Source organism: Euprymna scolopes, chromosome 30, assembly GCF_053919585.1.
Source record: "Euprymna scolopes isolate OS-2025 chromosome 30, ASM5391958v1, whole genome shotgun sequence".
NCBI lineage: Eukaryota > Metazoa > Mollusca > Cephalopoda > Sepiida > Sepiolidae > Euprymna > Euprymna scolopes.
Window position 1 is genome coordinate 40331476 of NC_136511.1, and position 16822 is coordinate 40348297.

At 37.1% G+C, this 16822-nt stretch overlaps 1 protein-coding gene across 9 annotated transcripts in view; it reads left to right on the plus strand.

Moving 5' to 3' along the window:
- LOC145254761 (tRNA 2'-phosphotransferase 1-like) overlaps positions 1–11492 on the plus strand; it is a 43141-nt gene extending 31649 nt beyond the window's left edge. For all 9 annotated transcript variants that reach the window (XM_080113516.1, XM_080113519.1, XM_080113520.1 and 6 more), the window contains 2 exons: positions 7174–7278; positions 11314–11492. In XM_080113516.1, coding sequence (XP_079969642.1) covers positions 7174–7278; positions 11314–11336 — 128 coding nt within the window. In that variant the 3' untranslated portion in view covers positions 11337–11492. The remainder of the gene's footprint in view (positions 1–7173; positions 7279–11313) is intronic.
- Positions 11493–16822: the final 5330 nt, after the last annotated feature.

The following is a 16822-nucleotide window of genomic DNA, read 5'->3' on the forward strand; positions in this document are numbered from 1 at the left end:
CCAAAAATTGGCTAAAAACATTAATTCCTTCACCTTCAGCTGGGTACTTTTCTACAAGGATAGGTCGCTTTTTTCACCAATATTTTCGAAAGTCTCTTTTCGATTGACTAGCCTTAATTTAAACCTTCGTCACTTCCAGTTTTGCGATGGACGCAACAGTAAAAGCATCACGTTTTTTTTTCACATTCTTTTCCTCCTTGGCATTACGGGTTCAAGCCTGCCTGCCTACTACCACTTTTTTTTTTTTGCTCAACACCCACCTTCAAATCCCAGGCAACGCCGGGCACCCAGGCATATGTGTAAACAATATTGTTTTTGCACCAACCTAATAGAAGGCTTTCTGGCATCTAGGGATCTCAACAGTGAAGATGTGAGATTTTGCTGGTTGTCAGGTTAGTGAGGCATAAGTGCTACGAGTTCACCAGAGCATGTTCCATCAAAATACTTGTAAAATAAGGACAAAGATGCAATAATGCAGGTCGACAAGAAAGTTCTTGCTGTTTTTAATATTTAAATTCGATGAACATATCTCGGCTCAAACAAAAATCTATTGATAAAAACAATCACTTTCAGAATCAACACATTTTTGCCAGCACAAAATCAATATATTTATACCAATAACGTAAAAATTTTGCGTTCTGATGGTGATGATGAAGTCCCTAAAGGCGTCTTTCATATCGTTTTGATTTTTTAAGCATTTCTCACGCAGAAAGTTGTCGAAATGCTTGAAAAAGTGATAGTCGGTAGGTGAAAGGTCTGGAAAGTATGGTGGATGAGGCAGAGTTTGGTAGCCCAATTCGTTCAACTTCTGCAGAGTCAGTTTAGCAATGGGCGGTCAAGCATTGTTGTAGAGGAGAATTAGGTCTTTCCTATTGACTAATCCTGGGTGTTGTTGTCGAAGTTTCTGATGTTTTCATCCATTTAATGACAATACTTCTCTGTTGTTATAGTTTTGCTTGCATTAAAAAAATTGCTCCATGTGCGATTACCGCGATTAAGCCCTTTCTGCTCAAGCACAAAAAAACGTGTCTCTTTACGCTGACGTCAACTGAGCGTCAAAAAATTGTAATGGATAAGACTTCTTTTAGTGCAACTTTGGCTTCAGGAAATGGCATGGAGCTTCGTTGGCATCTAACCACTGAACTGAGCATCGCCAATTATCATAACGAACCCACTTTTTATTGCAAGTCACAACCCAGTCGAGAAACGGGCCGGTTTTGTTGCATAAAAAAGGGGAAGATGACACTTCATAACAGCGTTTCTTTTGGTTATCGTTGAATTCATGAGGCACCTATTTTTCAAGCTTTTTGTCTTTCCAATCACTCTCAAGTGGTTGGAAATCATTGTATACATTACATTTAATTCAGAAGCAAGTTCTCGAATAGTTGTGTGTGAATTGTCTTCAACTAAGACTCTTAATTGATTGTTGCCATCATCCGATAGTTCATTATCTTCAAAACTCTCATCGCTGCCACGAAATTTCTTAAAATCTGTTTCTGACTACAGTTCCCGAGGATTGTACAACAAATGCTGACAGCACACTCGGGAACGCTGACCATGCAGTGATAATGGTAGAAATCGCCCTAAATTCTAGACCTAAAACTGAAGAGCCAGTGCTCAAAACAATGGGATATTATAAAAAGGCTGACTGGGAAGCCATCAGAGATCTTATCAGGGATGCCCTATGTGGAAATATTTTTTCTCTTCCTGCTGAACAGTGCGCAAATGAGACCACTGAATGGTTCAAAACAGCAATGGAAGCACATGTTTCCATGCGGAAATTTTATAGCAAGCCCCACTCTCCCCGATGGTTTACTTCGACTTGCGCAACTGCCATTGCTCAAAGGCAGCATGCATACCGCAGATTTAACTGACATAAGTCCAGTTCAAACAAACAGAAGTATATAGAAGCTAGAAGTAACGTTAAGAAAGAAATAGCGACAGCTAAGAGAGAATTTACTGAAACCACTAAAAAACGCATCGAAGCACAAAAATTAGGAAATCGTGACTTCTGGAAAATCTACAACAGTGTAGTAAATAATGGGCAATGAACAAATCCCCCGCTAACCAACAATCACGAGGTTGTTTGCTCAGCAACCGACAAGGCTAATATGCTTGCCAGCTGGTTTGCCTCGAACTCCACACTGGACCCTACCAACCACCCCCCTGCCTGACTTTCCTTTGTGGACAGACGCCACACTAGACGATCTAAAAATCACTCCTGCTCAGGTACACGCTATCATAAAAAACCTTGACACTTCAAAAGCATGTGGACCTGATCTCATCCCAGCTGTGCTATTAAAAAAGTGCTCAGCCGAAGTAGCCCCAGTTCTCTCCAAACTCTACAACAAATGCCTTAATGAATCATGCTTTCCGGGCTGTTGGAAAACTGCTTCTGTGGTACCAATATTCAAGAATTCTGGTGAAAGAACTGACCCATCAAATTATCGCCCCATTAGCCTCCTCCCACTTTTCGCCAAAATATTTGAGACCATAATTAACCATGCTCTAGTCCGACACCTTACAGATGCTAAACTCCTGACTGACAAACAATATGGATTTAGACATGCCCGTTCCACAGCTGACATCCTCACTGTAATCTCTGAACGTATATACCATTCACTGGACAAAGCGGGGGAGGGCAGAGCGGTAGCTCTAGATATATCTAAGGCTTTTGACAGGGTATGGCACAAGGGTCTCCTCAGGAAAATTAAACCATACGGTATCACTGGTGGAATACTTAACATAATTAAATCCTTCTTAGATAAGAGAAAAATCTAGGTTGTCCTCGATGGTCGTACGTCTAAACAGTGTGATATAAATGCGGGAGTGCCTCAGGGGTCTATCCTTGGACCTCTATTGTTCCTGATATTTATTAATGACGTCCCCGACAAAACTGCCTCTGAGATGAGTATATATGCTGATGACACTACACTCTATAACAGGCATGACAGGAAAACAAATGAACACATATCTAAAGAAATGGCAAAAACACTATAGGATGACCTCTAATCTAGTGGAATGGGGACATAAATGGATGGTCACATTCAATGCTGCCAAGACTAAACTGGTTTCCTTCAATAATTACAAGAGACCTTCTCTGCCACCAATAGCAATGGCCAGTGACTCCCTGTCTGAGAGTACATCTTTCAAACTGCTTGGCCTAACGTTCACAGGAAACATGAGTTGGAACAATTATATTGAAAACATTGCCAGGGCCGCTGCGAAAAAGGTAGGCTCTCTCTACCGTGCTAGAAAGCTACTGACACCTGAAAGTATCCTGTACCTCTATAAGGCCACCATTCGCCCATGTATGGAGTATTGTTGTCACATTTGGGCTGGTGCATCTACTACTAGTCTCTCGCTCCTAGACAAGGTTAAAAATAGAGTCGCCAATCTGATAGGCCCTAAACTGGCATCTAAGCTTCAGCCTCTATCCCATCGATGAAACGTTGCATCCCTCTGCCTGTTCTACAAGTATTTTAATGGTGAATCCTCTGACGAACTGCAGACACTTGTGCCCCCACGACGTAGACACCCTCGACAAACCTGACAGGCAGCTAAATCCCACCCCCACACAGTAGAGATCCCTAGATGTAAAAGATCTTTCTACTCCAGTAGTTTCTTCCCCAGAACCGCTAGACTCTGGAATTCCATTCCAGGTTCCTGCTTCCCCAACTGTACTGACATGCAGAAGTTCAAGTGCAACGTGAACCGACATCTTGCTGCCCAAATCCCAACATAGTACCCCAGTAGTTGCTGCCCCTGATAGTAGCCCCCTACACCAAAGTTGCAATGCACCTTGTTTGGGGTGAAAATGTAATAAAAAAAAAAAAAATTGTGCTGTGCATACAGTAGTGGTTCCTGGGTCAAACCCTTTGCTGATATCGCAAGCTGTTTCAGCAGCTTTTCGGCCTAGCTTGAATTGAAATATAAAAGTTGTTAAGTGTTGAGACATTGTTGAACAAAGATGGCGGTGAAGAATCAGTGCAGTTCCAATCTTGAGTGTTGAATAATTCCTAGTAACAAAGATGGTGGCGAAGAATTAAATACAGGTTCCAATCTTGAATGTTGAGTAATTCCTAGTAACAAAGATGTTGGCCTTCGGGTCAAGATCAAAGTGTAGTATCTGTTTTCAAATGCTGCACTTCAATTTTTTGTTCTCTTTCAGTGGTGGAGAAATCCTTCACGACGGAGACAATTTTTATTTTTGGTCCTTTTCTGCACATAAAAAAACGACCCTGGTGTCTAACTCTGTCCCGTGGGGAGGCATTGTAAATAGGAACAAAGATGGCAGCGAAGAATCAAATGCAGGTTCGTGACAGAGACGATGGCGAACTGATTGAATCCAAAATTCGACAATTTTTATAGTAACTTTTGAAGCTTCTGATTGGTTGGTTATTATAACTTGTGGTTATAAAAACGATCGTCAAAATTGGAGTCATACCCCATTAGGAGTCAAAAACGTTTTAACAAAAATTGTGCGAATTTGCTTTTATTCACTTTTGTATTCAACATTCTGAAAAGAAGACATAATTGTTGTAAAACGATTATAATTTAAACAATTAGATAGAGCAAAAAACGCTCTTTAAAATAATATATAAAGTAAAGGTATTATAATGAAAACTTATTTGAAAATACATCATTTGAAATCAAAATTAAAAATTCTGCAAGAACATTCTTCTCAACCCAATAGATTGGCGACTCTTTTTTTTGAACCCTGCCTAAAAGGGAGAGTTTAATAATAGATGCACCAGCCCTCAATATGGTAACAATACTACATGCCACTCCTCCTTTTTTAGTGGTCAGCGTGAACGACAATATTCCCTGGAACACTTTTTATAACTCTATACCATACTGAAGTAGCACTAACTCTAGGTAGGTTGAATCAGTTTTCTCCGAAGAAGAAAGTTTCATGGGAGTATGAAATTCACAAGCGGTCCCAAGTCGCATGTATGACAATGTTAGGTTTTTGCAGTTCTTGCAAGGAGGCATTGAAGTTCTTCTGCATACAAACAGTCACCCATCTGGATCTGACTAGGCTCAATGTTGCTTTTATATCTCCTGTGATGAACAGAGCCTGAACAACACCTAAGGAAGAAGTGATAAAGTGGTGTTCTGACTTAACGGGACAGCTGTAAGTGACGCCATAAAATCAGAATGAGAGATCACAAAGGTGACAGGAAATTTATCAGAACGCAACACATTCTATTTTTAGATATGATGCATGATTGAATCCAAGGGGCGAATGACATCATCCATGTGCCAATATAGGTGGTGGAGGGGGGGGGGAAAGATTTTGTCTCTGAATCAGTTTACATCAGCATAAAGAGACACGTTTTTTTTGTGCTTGAGCAAAAAGGCTTAATCACAGTAATCGCACATGGAGCAATGATGGAGGACAATTTTCTGCCCCCAAGGCTACAAGGTTCCTCATCGGATATTACAGCAAGGATGGAATCAGAGATGTATGACCATCTCTGTAATATGGAACTTTTACCCAACGAACTAGATACATCCTCTCGAAGTAGCAAGATGATCACAGAGTATGCTAAAAAGAACAGGTCGGTGATATTTTCTCTTGTTAGACCTGGTTCACAGATTCATGTCAAGTTCTTACTATATAATTAAACCCCATCAGACTTTCTAATAACTGGAGGAAACTGAAAAACTCTTTAAGTTTGATATTTGTTGCATTTTATTTTATCTTTATTCTGTCTCTTGATTATATGCGTTTATTTCTAGCACCGTCCAAGTGTCGATTGTTTTTATAAAAATAAATAAATAAAAGCCGGACAAAAAAAAACAAAAGGAAAGAAAATATAAAAATCTAATTATTTGGATTTGGAGTTATCATTTCCATTCTGTTCGTTTTCTCTTTCTCCTTATGTTAATCTCTCTGCTTTCTGCTGACTCTATGTTCTTTTTTTTGTTATGTTTTCGTAACCATTTGCACAGACGGTTACAAGGATACAAGCCTAACACCTTATCTGCCTAGACCTGACTGAAGTCAGTTAAGAGCCTCGATACCTGAGGGTTTAATATCTAATGGGAAGCAGTCAGGTGGTGCATTTTTGGTGTTAATTTCCCTTACCCTTCAACAAAATCTGGTGTACGCACTAACTCTAAGTCTAATTACTAGGACCAAAGTTAATTCTGCGCCCTGAAACCAGATCAAAGATGTAACACTCCACTTATAAGCAAGTGTACGGATAGAATCTAGTTCAGTTCTTCTAGCATCTTTTCAGCTTCTCTAGAAAAAAAAAATTTTTGAATTCTCATGTTACATTGCATTTATACGAGTTCCATTCAACTCTCGTTACTCTGCTCCGTATAACACACTAGTTCCCAACCACTGTGTCACGGCACATTAGTGTGTCGTAGAATGATTACTGGTGTGCTGCAAAGAGATTATAGGTGGAAATTACATGTTATTTTAAGTGGAAAACAGCTTTCATAGTTTTATAACCGGAAGTTGTTTGCATTAAAAAATACTAACTCACACATTATTACTAGGACTGTGACAACAGCATATTCTTTTCATTGTTTTGACTCTTGAGTATATATCCGTTAATACCTTATATGTTTTTATATAGACGGATGTGGTTCTCGGTTGATTAAGTGTGTCTGTGTCGGATATGTACCCGAGAGTCAAAAGAATGAAAAGAATATGCTGTTGTCACAGCCCTAATTATTACTTAGACGATGCTAGCACTAAAATATCAAAACATAAAAAATAAAATGTGTATTAAATTGTTTGTTTAAATTGTTGGGTATTTTGAAGTTTTCAATAATAATAAACATTGGTCAGCCATTATCGTTCACCATTATTATTCGATACCAGGTGCTGAATGCAGGATGTGTTTTATTCATATCTTTATTTTTATTATTATTTTTTATTTTATTTTTTTTTTTTACACAGTGGTCACCACTTATCAAGGCCCGGAAGCCACTCAGGGATAAGGGTTATTGCAAGTACATTACGTTAGTGTGGCGATTTGATGAAGTGTTTACTTGTTTATTTAATTGCAAAATGGCTTAATGAGTAGAAAATATCAATTTTTTGTGATGGGTGTGCCACGAAAATTTAAAGAGCTCAATAATGTGCTGCCATGTAAAGAAGGTTGGGAACCACATGTAATCCATAGTTGTTACATTTTATTTAATTTGCAGATGGTATACAATTTTTTGAATCCGAAAATGGCATAATATTGAGTCCTGGGAACCATGAAGGTGTGATTGCCAAGAAATATTTCAAGAAAGTTTACACAAGACAAGGTAAGCATAAGAACCGCTCATCATGTTTATGGGTTGTCTATGAAGTTTCGTGCTATCAGATCAGGCTGTCTGAAGGTACTGGCTCCTGGACCTAAAATCCACTAAACATTTATGCTATTGGTTTTTTTTTTCTTTTACCCTTTCCCAATCATGTTCTGCAAAGTCAATAGCAAAAACAAAAATTTTCCTCTACAAAATAAAACAACCAAACCAAACACAATGGATAAATACATAGTGGAAGAATAAATTTGTCACCCTAAAGAAAACAACGCCACAGCTCTATTTTAAAACTTTTATTGAAAAAGTCAATTCAGGTAACTTGATTATGTAGTAGAGCTGACATCTAATCAATGTAGCCACCTTCAGCCTCAATCACCACATCAATACGGGTTCAGAACTGGCAGCACGCCTTTTCCACAAGCGCCGGCAGGAGCTCAGCAACTACTTGGCAGATGGCGATGATCAGGCTGACTTTGGTGTTGTGGAGAGTCATGTTGATAATGTTCTCGACGTATGACCAGACAAAGTAGTCCAGCGGGTTCAGGTTGGAGGAGGGGGGGGGCATTAAGAGAAGGGTAGAAAGTCTTAGCACTCCTGAAGCTAAGCCTGGGTCTCTTTGGACTTGTGGGCTGGTGCCAAGTTCTGCTATCACATCTGATTGCACCAGGGCATCACCACATTTTTCAGCAGATCTGGGTACACTTTGATGTTAACTTTCGAGCCGACTTCGAAGATGTGAGGTGGCATGATGTGGCCCTCACTTGAAATGACACCAAAGACCATAACCAAGGCCGAAACCTTCGTTGAGCTGTGCCCTCAAGTGTTGAACCATCTGGGTTTGCATTTTGAGGGTGCTGGCAATGGTCCTGTTGTCATAACTTGGATCAGTGAAGAGCATGAGTTGTACAACGGCACATCTCCGATCTCACTCGTAGAACACTGTGTCACTTTCAGACATGATAGAAGGTTCATATTGCGCTTGGGATTTTTACGCAACTGGTCAACTAGTAGATGGTCTGCAAAAAATAAGAAAACCGGTTTTTATCAAGTGGAAATGGAATCATGTCGTTTTTTTCTAGCGCAAATATTTTATCATTTCACCTTGTTTTTGAAGATATGAACAACTTGAAGCATGCAAACTTTTTTCAAAAAAAATAATAAATTAAATAAGTAACCTGAAAATAGTTAATATGCCGTAAAACAAAACAACCAAATCGTCTGTGAGACTGATTGATTAATGATATAAATAATACACACAGATTCCATAAACAAAGTATCATTCCTATAACTGCCCGACTGTGGAACAATGTTCTGCTGGCCTGCTTCCTGGCCGACTACAATATCGTAGCCTCCAAGTTCAATGTAAACAAGTTCTTGTTGAACCGTCCCCATAAATAACCAAATTTTACCCAACTTACACCAGTAACACTTAAAACATTACCATTTTGTAAAAAAAAAAATATCTGTCATTGTTATTGTTATTGCGTTATTAGTTGATGGTTGATTGTCATAACAATTATCAAGTTGTCGTCTTTGGATATGTACTAGATTCTAGCATTACAAGTCAGGAAATGTGTTGTGTACATTGTGTTATGAACAAGTCATAGTCAGCGCTATGGCAAGATGGGCTTACAAATGTGGAGGGCCATATGTATGATGTAACATCTACTGCTCAACAAGCACAGCTTGAAAGATCTTGCAGAGCACCATAAAAATGCAAGGGATTATGCAACAGAAGAGAGAAACACATGCTTTAAAAGACATGTGGAGAACAGGAGAAAGAAGAAGCAGTACAATGTGTAGTGATGTCTCTCTCTCTCTCTCTCTCTAGTAATGTTGTGTCTTTATATCTTTGATGTTATATCTGCCAATGATTAACTACTGTTATTATCTTTTTCTATCCGTCTCTCTATCTTCTATGATATTACGTGATTATGCATATGTCATAATTACGTTGACACACCGGTTCCCACTCGATCACCAAAGTTAAGCAACGTTGAATCTGGTCAATACTAAATGGGTGACCATTTGGGACTTGCAGGTGATGTATGTGCTTTCTGCTTATCTCGGCATTGTTGTCAGTCGTCCTGGACTTCTCCTTGCCACTGGACTCAAGCAGTACCGATTGAAGAGAGGTGTGGTTGGGGGTTGCACAACCCTTACCTCACAATCACATGTGCAGCTGCCCCTACAGAGGTATCTTTTGTCTTTTGAGACTGAATGGAGGCATTGATCATCAATCTATCCACTCTCTTTCCTCCTCCACCATCTTCCCCTTTCTCTCTCATCCTCTCTTTCTCCTTTGCTCAGCTCATTCCTCTTCCTGAACACACACACACACACACACACACACACACACACACACACACACACACACACACACACACAAACAATTTTCCTTTATATATATTTTTTGAGGAATTAGTTGACATAAGGGAAGTAACTCCTTGATAAAAAAAAGAAAAATCCAAGGTTTTTTTTTTCAAATATGGAAATGAAAAGCCCAAATACTACTTGGGTCCATTCTTATATTGCCACATCTTTTTAAGTGACATCACTTAAAAAGAATTAATTTTTCAGATTTCATTCATTAATAAAAGTTTACTTTACAGAATTTTGAAAAACATGCAAATAATTTTTCATGTTTTTAATGTTTTTTATTTTCATTAAATTATGGTTGGCATATTAATATCAGGTTGGTGCAAAAGTTTCGCCAGTTTGTAAAAGAGGCATTCTAAACCAATGTAATTAATTTTATTCATATTGTTATTACTTAAACATTTACAGTTTATTTAACGTTTACAGGGAACATGAACTGGAGTAGATACATTCAGAGCATTGCCAAGGCTGCTGCGAAGAAGGTGGGCTCTCTCTACTGTGCTAGAAAACTACTTACGCCTGAAAGTATCCTGTACCTCTATAAGGCCACCATTTGCCCATGCATGGAGTACTGTTGTCACATTTAAGCTGGTGCATCTGCTGCTTGTCTCTCGCTCCTGGACAGGGTTCGAAAGAGAGTCGCAAACCTGATAGGTCCTGAACTGTCATCTAGGCTTCAGCCTCTGCCCCATCGACGAAATGTTGCACCCCTCTGCCTGTTCTACAAGTATTTTAATGGTGAATGCTCTGACGAACTACAAGCACTTGTACCCCCTCGACATGAATATCCCCGACAAACCCGACAAGCAGCTAAATCCCACCCCTTCATAGTAGAGATCCCTAGATGTAAGAAAGCCTTCTACTCCAATAGTTTCTTCCTCAGAACTGCTAGACTTTAGAACTTCCTTCCAGGATTCTGCTTTCCCAACTGTGCTGATATGCAGAAGTTCAAGTGTAATGTGAACAGACATATTGCTACTCATCTCCCTTCATAATACCCCTGCAACTTATGTCCACGATAGTAGCCCCCTACTTTAAAGTGGCACTGTGCCTTGTTTGAGGTGAAAATTGAATAATAAAAAAAAAAATTTCACCATGATTAATTTTTTCTATCGGTTTATTAAAGCATCATTCATGTTTTTTGTAATATTCTCATTCATGTTCACCCGAATATAAGATTATTTAGTCAACAGAAAGGGGGTCATCTTCCATCATGATAATCCTCATCCTTGCACAGCGCTACTTACCAAAGCTCTCCATAGAGAATTTGGTTATGAAATCTTGCCCCATCTTGCATATTCTACTAACCTAGCTCAGATTATCAATTATTTCAAGGATTACAACACCATTTAGATGAACTTATGAGATTATCACAAGCTGAGGTCAAACATTCATATCAAAACCTAAAAAAATTTTACAAGTGAGGCATTCATAATCTTGTCGACATGGAATCAAATTATAGAGAGCAAAGTCCATTATTGTTATGAATAAAGATTTTCCAAAACAATTTTTCATTTTAAAGATGAAATTTTAAATCAGCACAAATCTGCCATCAATCCAATATTATTTCAGCTAACAACAAATTAAGCACAATTATTAGATCAACATTTTTTTTGTAATAAATAATAAGTAATGTATCCATATTATATTTTTCAGGGACTGAAATTTCATTGGACTGAATAGTGAAAAATCCTCAGTACAACAGACAACCTCAGAATATGACATTAAAAATAATCACATTTGATTGAACACCAAGTTTTTTTTTAATTTGTTGGTTTATTTGTAAACAAGCAATGTCTTCAGATTTTGCAACAATAAAATATTTTTCCAAGTTATTTATTTTTCACATATTGATTCTCATTTCAGTATTACTGCATTTTAAATCCTATTTTTCAGTAATGCCCGCCAGATGACACAAACCGACAGATTATACCGAGCAAACAGAAGTTAATACAAAAATTAAAAAAAAGAAAAATAAACAATCTACCATAAGAATTTTATAATATTTACTGTTTTATTTATTTTTATCATTGTCAACTGTTTTTTTTGTTTTTTTTGTATAAAAAGTTACTTTTTGGAATTAATGAACAATTATTTTTTAGTTTTAAGGAATAAAGAACAAATATATATATATATATATATATATATATATATATATATGTGTGTGTGTGTGTGTGTGTGTGTGTGTGTGTGTGTGTGTGTGTGTGTGTGTGTGTGTGTGTGTGCTAGACTACCCGTGACCCGTTGGGTCAGTATGTTATATTAGCTATGGAATTCATGTATGAGCGTGACACTTGTAATGTAAAGAAAATAGGGACACGTTTCTATGAAAGTATATCAAAATGAAAAATCAGACGGATCACTCAAACAAAAAAAAAAATCCTCCTTATTCGTGTAAAGTTACCTATTATCTATTTACATTGTAAAATAGTAAATTTATTTGTAAGAAAATTGCGTTAAAATAACTTAAACGTAATACGGAAATGAACGATGTAAAAAAAAATGCAGAAAGTATTAACAATTGTTTATTTGGATAATTTAAAACGCAAAAAAAAAAAAATTAGGCTGCTGAAAACGTACACAATAAAAAAAAAAGTATGTTGTCAACAGGTCAAAGTTGATTTATTTGTGATAAAATTGTGACAGTATAGTTGTAATACAGAATAGTTGCAAAACATCCCCTAAGAGGTCAGTAGGTTATATTAGCTATGGAATTAATGTATGAGCATGACACTTGTGACGTAAAGAAAATAGTTTTTTGTAACATAACAGAAATATTTCTATGAAAGTATATTAAAATGAAAAAAAGAATATAGATAGATTTCTATGAGTCATTCTGTTTATAATTGTTTTTTGAAAAACCCCCAAAATACTTACAGCCATTGAATTATAACCAGTAGTAGTAATAGTAGGTTGAGGAAGAGGAGGCGTAGTAGTAGTAGTAAGAGGAGGAAGAGGAGGCGTAGTAGTAGTTGTAAACGTAGCACAATGGGGAAAGGAGTGGCTTGAGCACGTAGTACAATGGGGAAAGGAGTGGCTGGTTACTTTTAATGCATCTAAAACCAAGCTTCTCTCTTTACATCATCAACATTCTAATTCACATTTGTCATCAATTGAAATGTATGGCTCTCGTCTTCAGGAGGCCTCAAGTTTTGACAAGCTTCTGGGCTTGACCATTACTCCTGATCTTAAATGGAACACGTATATCAAATCTGTTGCTAAGGCCGCTGGAAAAATGGTGGGAACTTTCTATCGATCCAGTAGATATCTCACTGCTGATGCTATTCTCTACCTATATAAGAGCCAGGTACGTCCAAGGATGGAATACTGTTGCCACATCTGGGCAGGAGCTGCTAGAAAGGACTTGTCCTGCCTTGATAGAGTTCAAAATAGACTTCGTAGCCTCGTAGGAGATGTCCTTTTCTCCTCCTTGCAACCTCTATCTCACAGAAGAGATGTTGCGAGTTTGTCTCTGATGTATCGTTATTTTCATGGAAAGTGTTCAACTGAGCTTCAATCTATGGTCCCCCCTCGCCAAACTTTCACAAGAAAAACTCGTCTAGCTGTAAACACTATCAATAATTTCCCCCACTCTTTATCTGTGCCTAAACCTAAACGTAGATTCCATGTACAAAGCTTCTTTATTAGAACTGCACGCCTGTGGAATTGTCTTCCGTTTTCCTGCTTTCCGGCTGACTACAATATGGTTGTGTTCAAGTCTAAAGTAAATAAGTTCTTGATGAGCCGTTCCATATAAGTTATTAAATTTACCAAATTTTCATTACTAATGATTACTATATTGACCAATTTCTACTGTACACTCTTTAACCCTTATCCTTGAGTGGCCTCTGGGCCTTGATAATGTGGTGACGCCTTTGTAAAAAAAAAAAAAAAAAAAAAAAAAAAGAGGAGAAGTAATAGTAGTAGCAAGAAGAGGAGGCACAGTAGGAGGAGGAGGAGGATAGTGCCCAAGCAAACAAGCAAACAACCAAGAACGACAGAGTTTTAGTATTATATATAGATATATATATTTTGGATTTATACATTTTTCGTAATTTTTTTTTTTTTAAAGGGAAGGTGTATTTTTTAGTATTTATAACAATTTTGGAGTTTTTTTGCATTTTATGAACCACATTTTTTCCAAAGAAAAGTTTTGTTGTTTTTATAAGCAGCCAACGATGACGGCAAATTTTTGTTTAATGTTTATGCAAAAATTTCTCCAGAACGCAAAGACCGTTTCCAGCGACTTCACAATAGTTACCAGCCTAGAATTGTTCATTATCCTTGTCACAAGAATAAAAACTTGTTTTTGTCATGGATCTTTTGAAACGCAATGAAACTCTTTCCTTTCTTTTCTTTTTTTTTTCTTTCCAATTTGGAGTCGTCTGCTCGCTTGTGTCTCCTTTAACAACTGAGTTTCTCTTTAGATAAGCTCACTCAGGATTTTCCGGGGCGTTTCCAAGTGAGACTCATGGAAAAACACAATTTAAAATGCAGTAGTACCGTTCTTTCATACTTATTTTACCTTCACATACCGATTCTCATGCCTGATTCATCGTTGTTTTTAGTAGGTGACTTGCAATCTTCTGGCTCACGTTGTGTTTTTGATCATGGAATATTGCAAGTTATCAATTGGTTCAAGTCGTGCTGAGCATAAACAAAAAGAAAGTTGACCTTGGAATTTTATTAACCCTTTATGACACGATTTATGATATAGATGATTAAAAATATTTATTGTTAATTTTAGTTAATTTAAAGGGTAATGATACTTTGATTGTATTCAAACTGGAAAAAAGATAATTTCAATAAAAAATAATAAAATAATACATACAAGGTGTTTTTTAATCAATTCTAACTTTATTTATACCGTTATATTCATTTATTTACGACTGAATGAATTAGTTCAACCAAGTCATAAAGGGTTAAGTTCCTCTAGTCTATCCTAAATTTAATTTCGTTTTTTTTATTTTTATTTTAGAGGGTCAGATTTCGAAGTCTATTGCAAGGCTTGAAGTCTAAATGCAAACGAGTTTCTCAATGTTGTCTATTCCGTCTCTCATGACAATGCTTATTATTTTTGGCTTATATGAGAATCAGTCCCAAGTAAGCCAGACATTTTGATTTAAAATTCAACTCAGAAAATAAATTTAACCATGATGTTGCCTGCCAATGAGAAGACTGAACTGCTTGCCCTCTAACTCCATCTTAGGCAACACAAACCAGTGCATCCCAAATTTCCTTTTGCAAACAAGTTTGGCTCAAGTTAATTGCTGGGCACAAACAAACAAACAAAAAAAAATGGTTGACACAAAATACAGTTGATCAGTTTATGCATGAAACATCAATACGATTTGTATGAAATAAAATAAATTTTCAAACACTAAAAAGTTTATGGAGCTGACTTTGAAATTTTATTAACTTAGTATAGAATAAGATATGTAGTGTAGAATAAGATGCTGATGAATGTTGTATGTTCGCCATCACGTCAGAAGTCACCAATTATGTGAAATAAAAAGACACTAAATCTCATTCTAAAATTTAAAAACAGCTTTATTGGTCATCTTTATTAGTAAGAATAAGGAAACAGAAACTCTTTCCACGACTAACCTATGTAGAGAAATTGATAATTATGCAGACCTGTTGAGAGAAGAGTTCACATGTGTTGAAGTTATGGTTTGTAGCCATGATGGATTATTTGTTTCCTAAGTTCAAATATACGCACTTCTAAATTTTCTTATTCCTGGAGGGTATCTTCAATGATGTTATTTGGCTTAGTTCATTGAGCGGTTTCAGGTCTTTCAACATCATACCGCTCTCCCTAAGCCGACCCCGCCAGAGCAGATTGGTCTCTGGTGCACCCTCCTTCTGTGGCATGCTGTAAAACGCTGAACTTATTCTGGTCCACCTTATTTAAAGGGTGGTAAGCATCTGGTTCGGGTAAGGTGATTAATTATTATTTATTTCTTCCTTTATTTTTTTATTTTCCGATTTTTAATTTCTGTGTTTTCACTATACATATTTTAAGTTGAAACAAACAAACAAAAAATAGCATAAGATAAAAACTTGTACATGTTTTACATATCGATTAAAATTAATTCTATTCTACCTATAAGTATTGTTATATTCCTAAATACTTAGGAAATAAAGACAAACGTGAGTTACACCGAGTGGTATGTGTAATGGGGTTTATTTATAATACAGAAACGTAAGGCTGCTCGCCTAAGGTAAATAGAAGTACATAGTAACAAGTATGGGGAAGAAAGTCTGATAATCAACACGTAAGACTATCCGTCTTACTGCGACTGCTTGTCTGCCGCTGTCTGCCAAACAGTCCAATATATATATACAGTTTGTAACCGGTGTATAGCCAGTTATGTTCCTTCACAACACCTCCCCCTGAAGCTGAAATCTTCCTGATTTTAGCTTAAATACCTCTTCCTTTTAGGGTCAGGGCTTAATCTCCTGGTAACTTTTCTCTTTCTTGCGCTTTTCCTTCTGGTCAGCGTTACCCGGGGTAAAGGTTTCTGTCCAGCCCGTATGGTCGGTTCAGGCGAAATATTCATTGTTTGCGGTACACACGCTGGTTTTGGTATATCAAAAATATCGCACAATGTTTCCATTGGTGTCTCTTCCACATTTGGAGACAGTCTGGGACGTATTTGATTTCTGTGTCTTTTGCAGACAAAACTTAATCCTTGGATGGTATAGACCATGCTCCCAATCCTTTTTTTGATAATACCTTCAACCCACTGATTTCGTCCATTTTGAAAATTTTTGAAATATACATTTTCACCTGGGGAGAAGCACTTGGTATTAAGGTTTTCTTTTTTGAAAACTTTCTTTTTCTCTGGTAGCAGCCTATCGAAGACAGATCTTATCTTTCTTGCAAACATTAGCTCAGCCGGGGAAGAATTGACATTATTATTAGGATTTGGTGTCACCCTGTAAATTGCTAAAAATGTTTGAATACATTGTTCGTCTGTGTCCGTAGTAAGATTTTTCTTAAGTGCCCTTTTAAACGTATCTACAAATTTTTCGGCCAACCCATTCGATCGTGGATGGTACACAGGTGTTGTCATATGTAGAATATTTAGTGAGTCACAGAATTCTTTGAATTCATGAGCAGTAAATGCTGTTCCATTATCGCTCACTAAGGTTTTTGGCA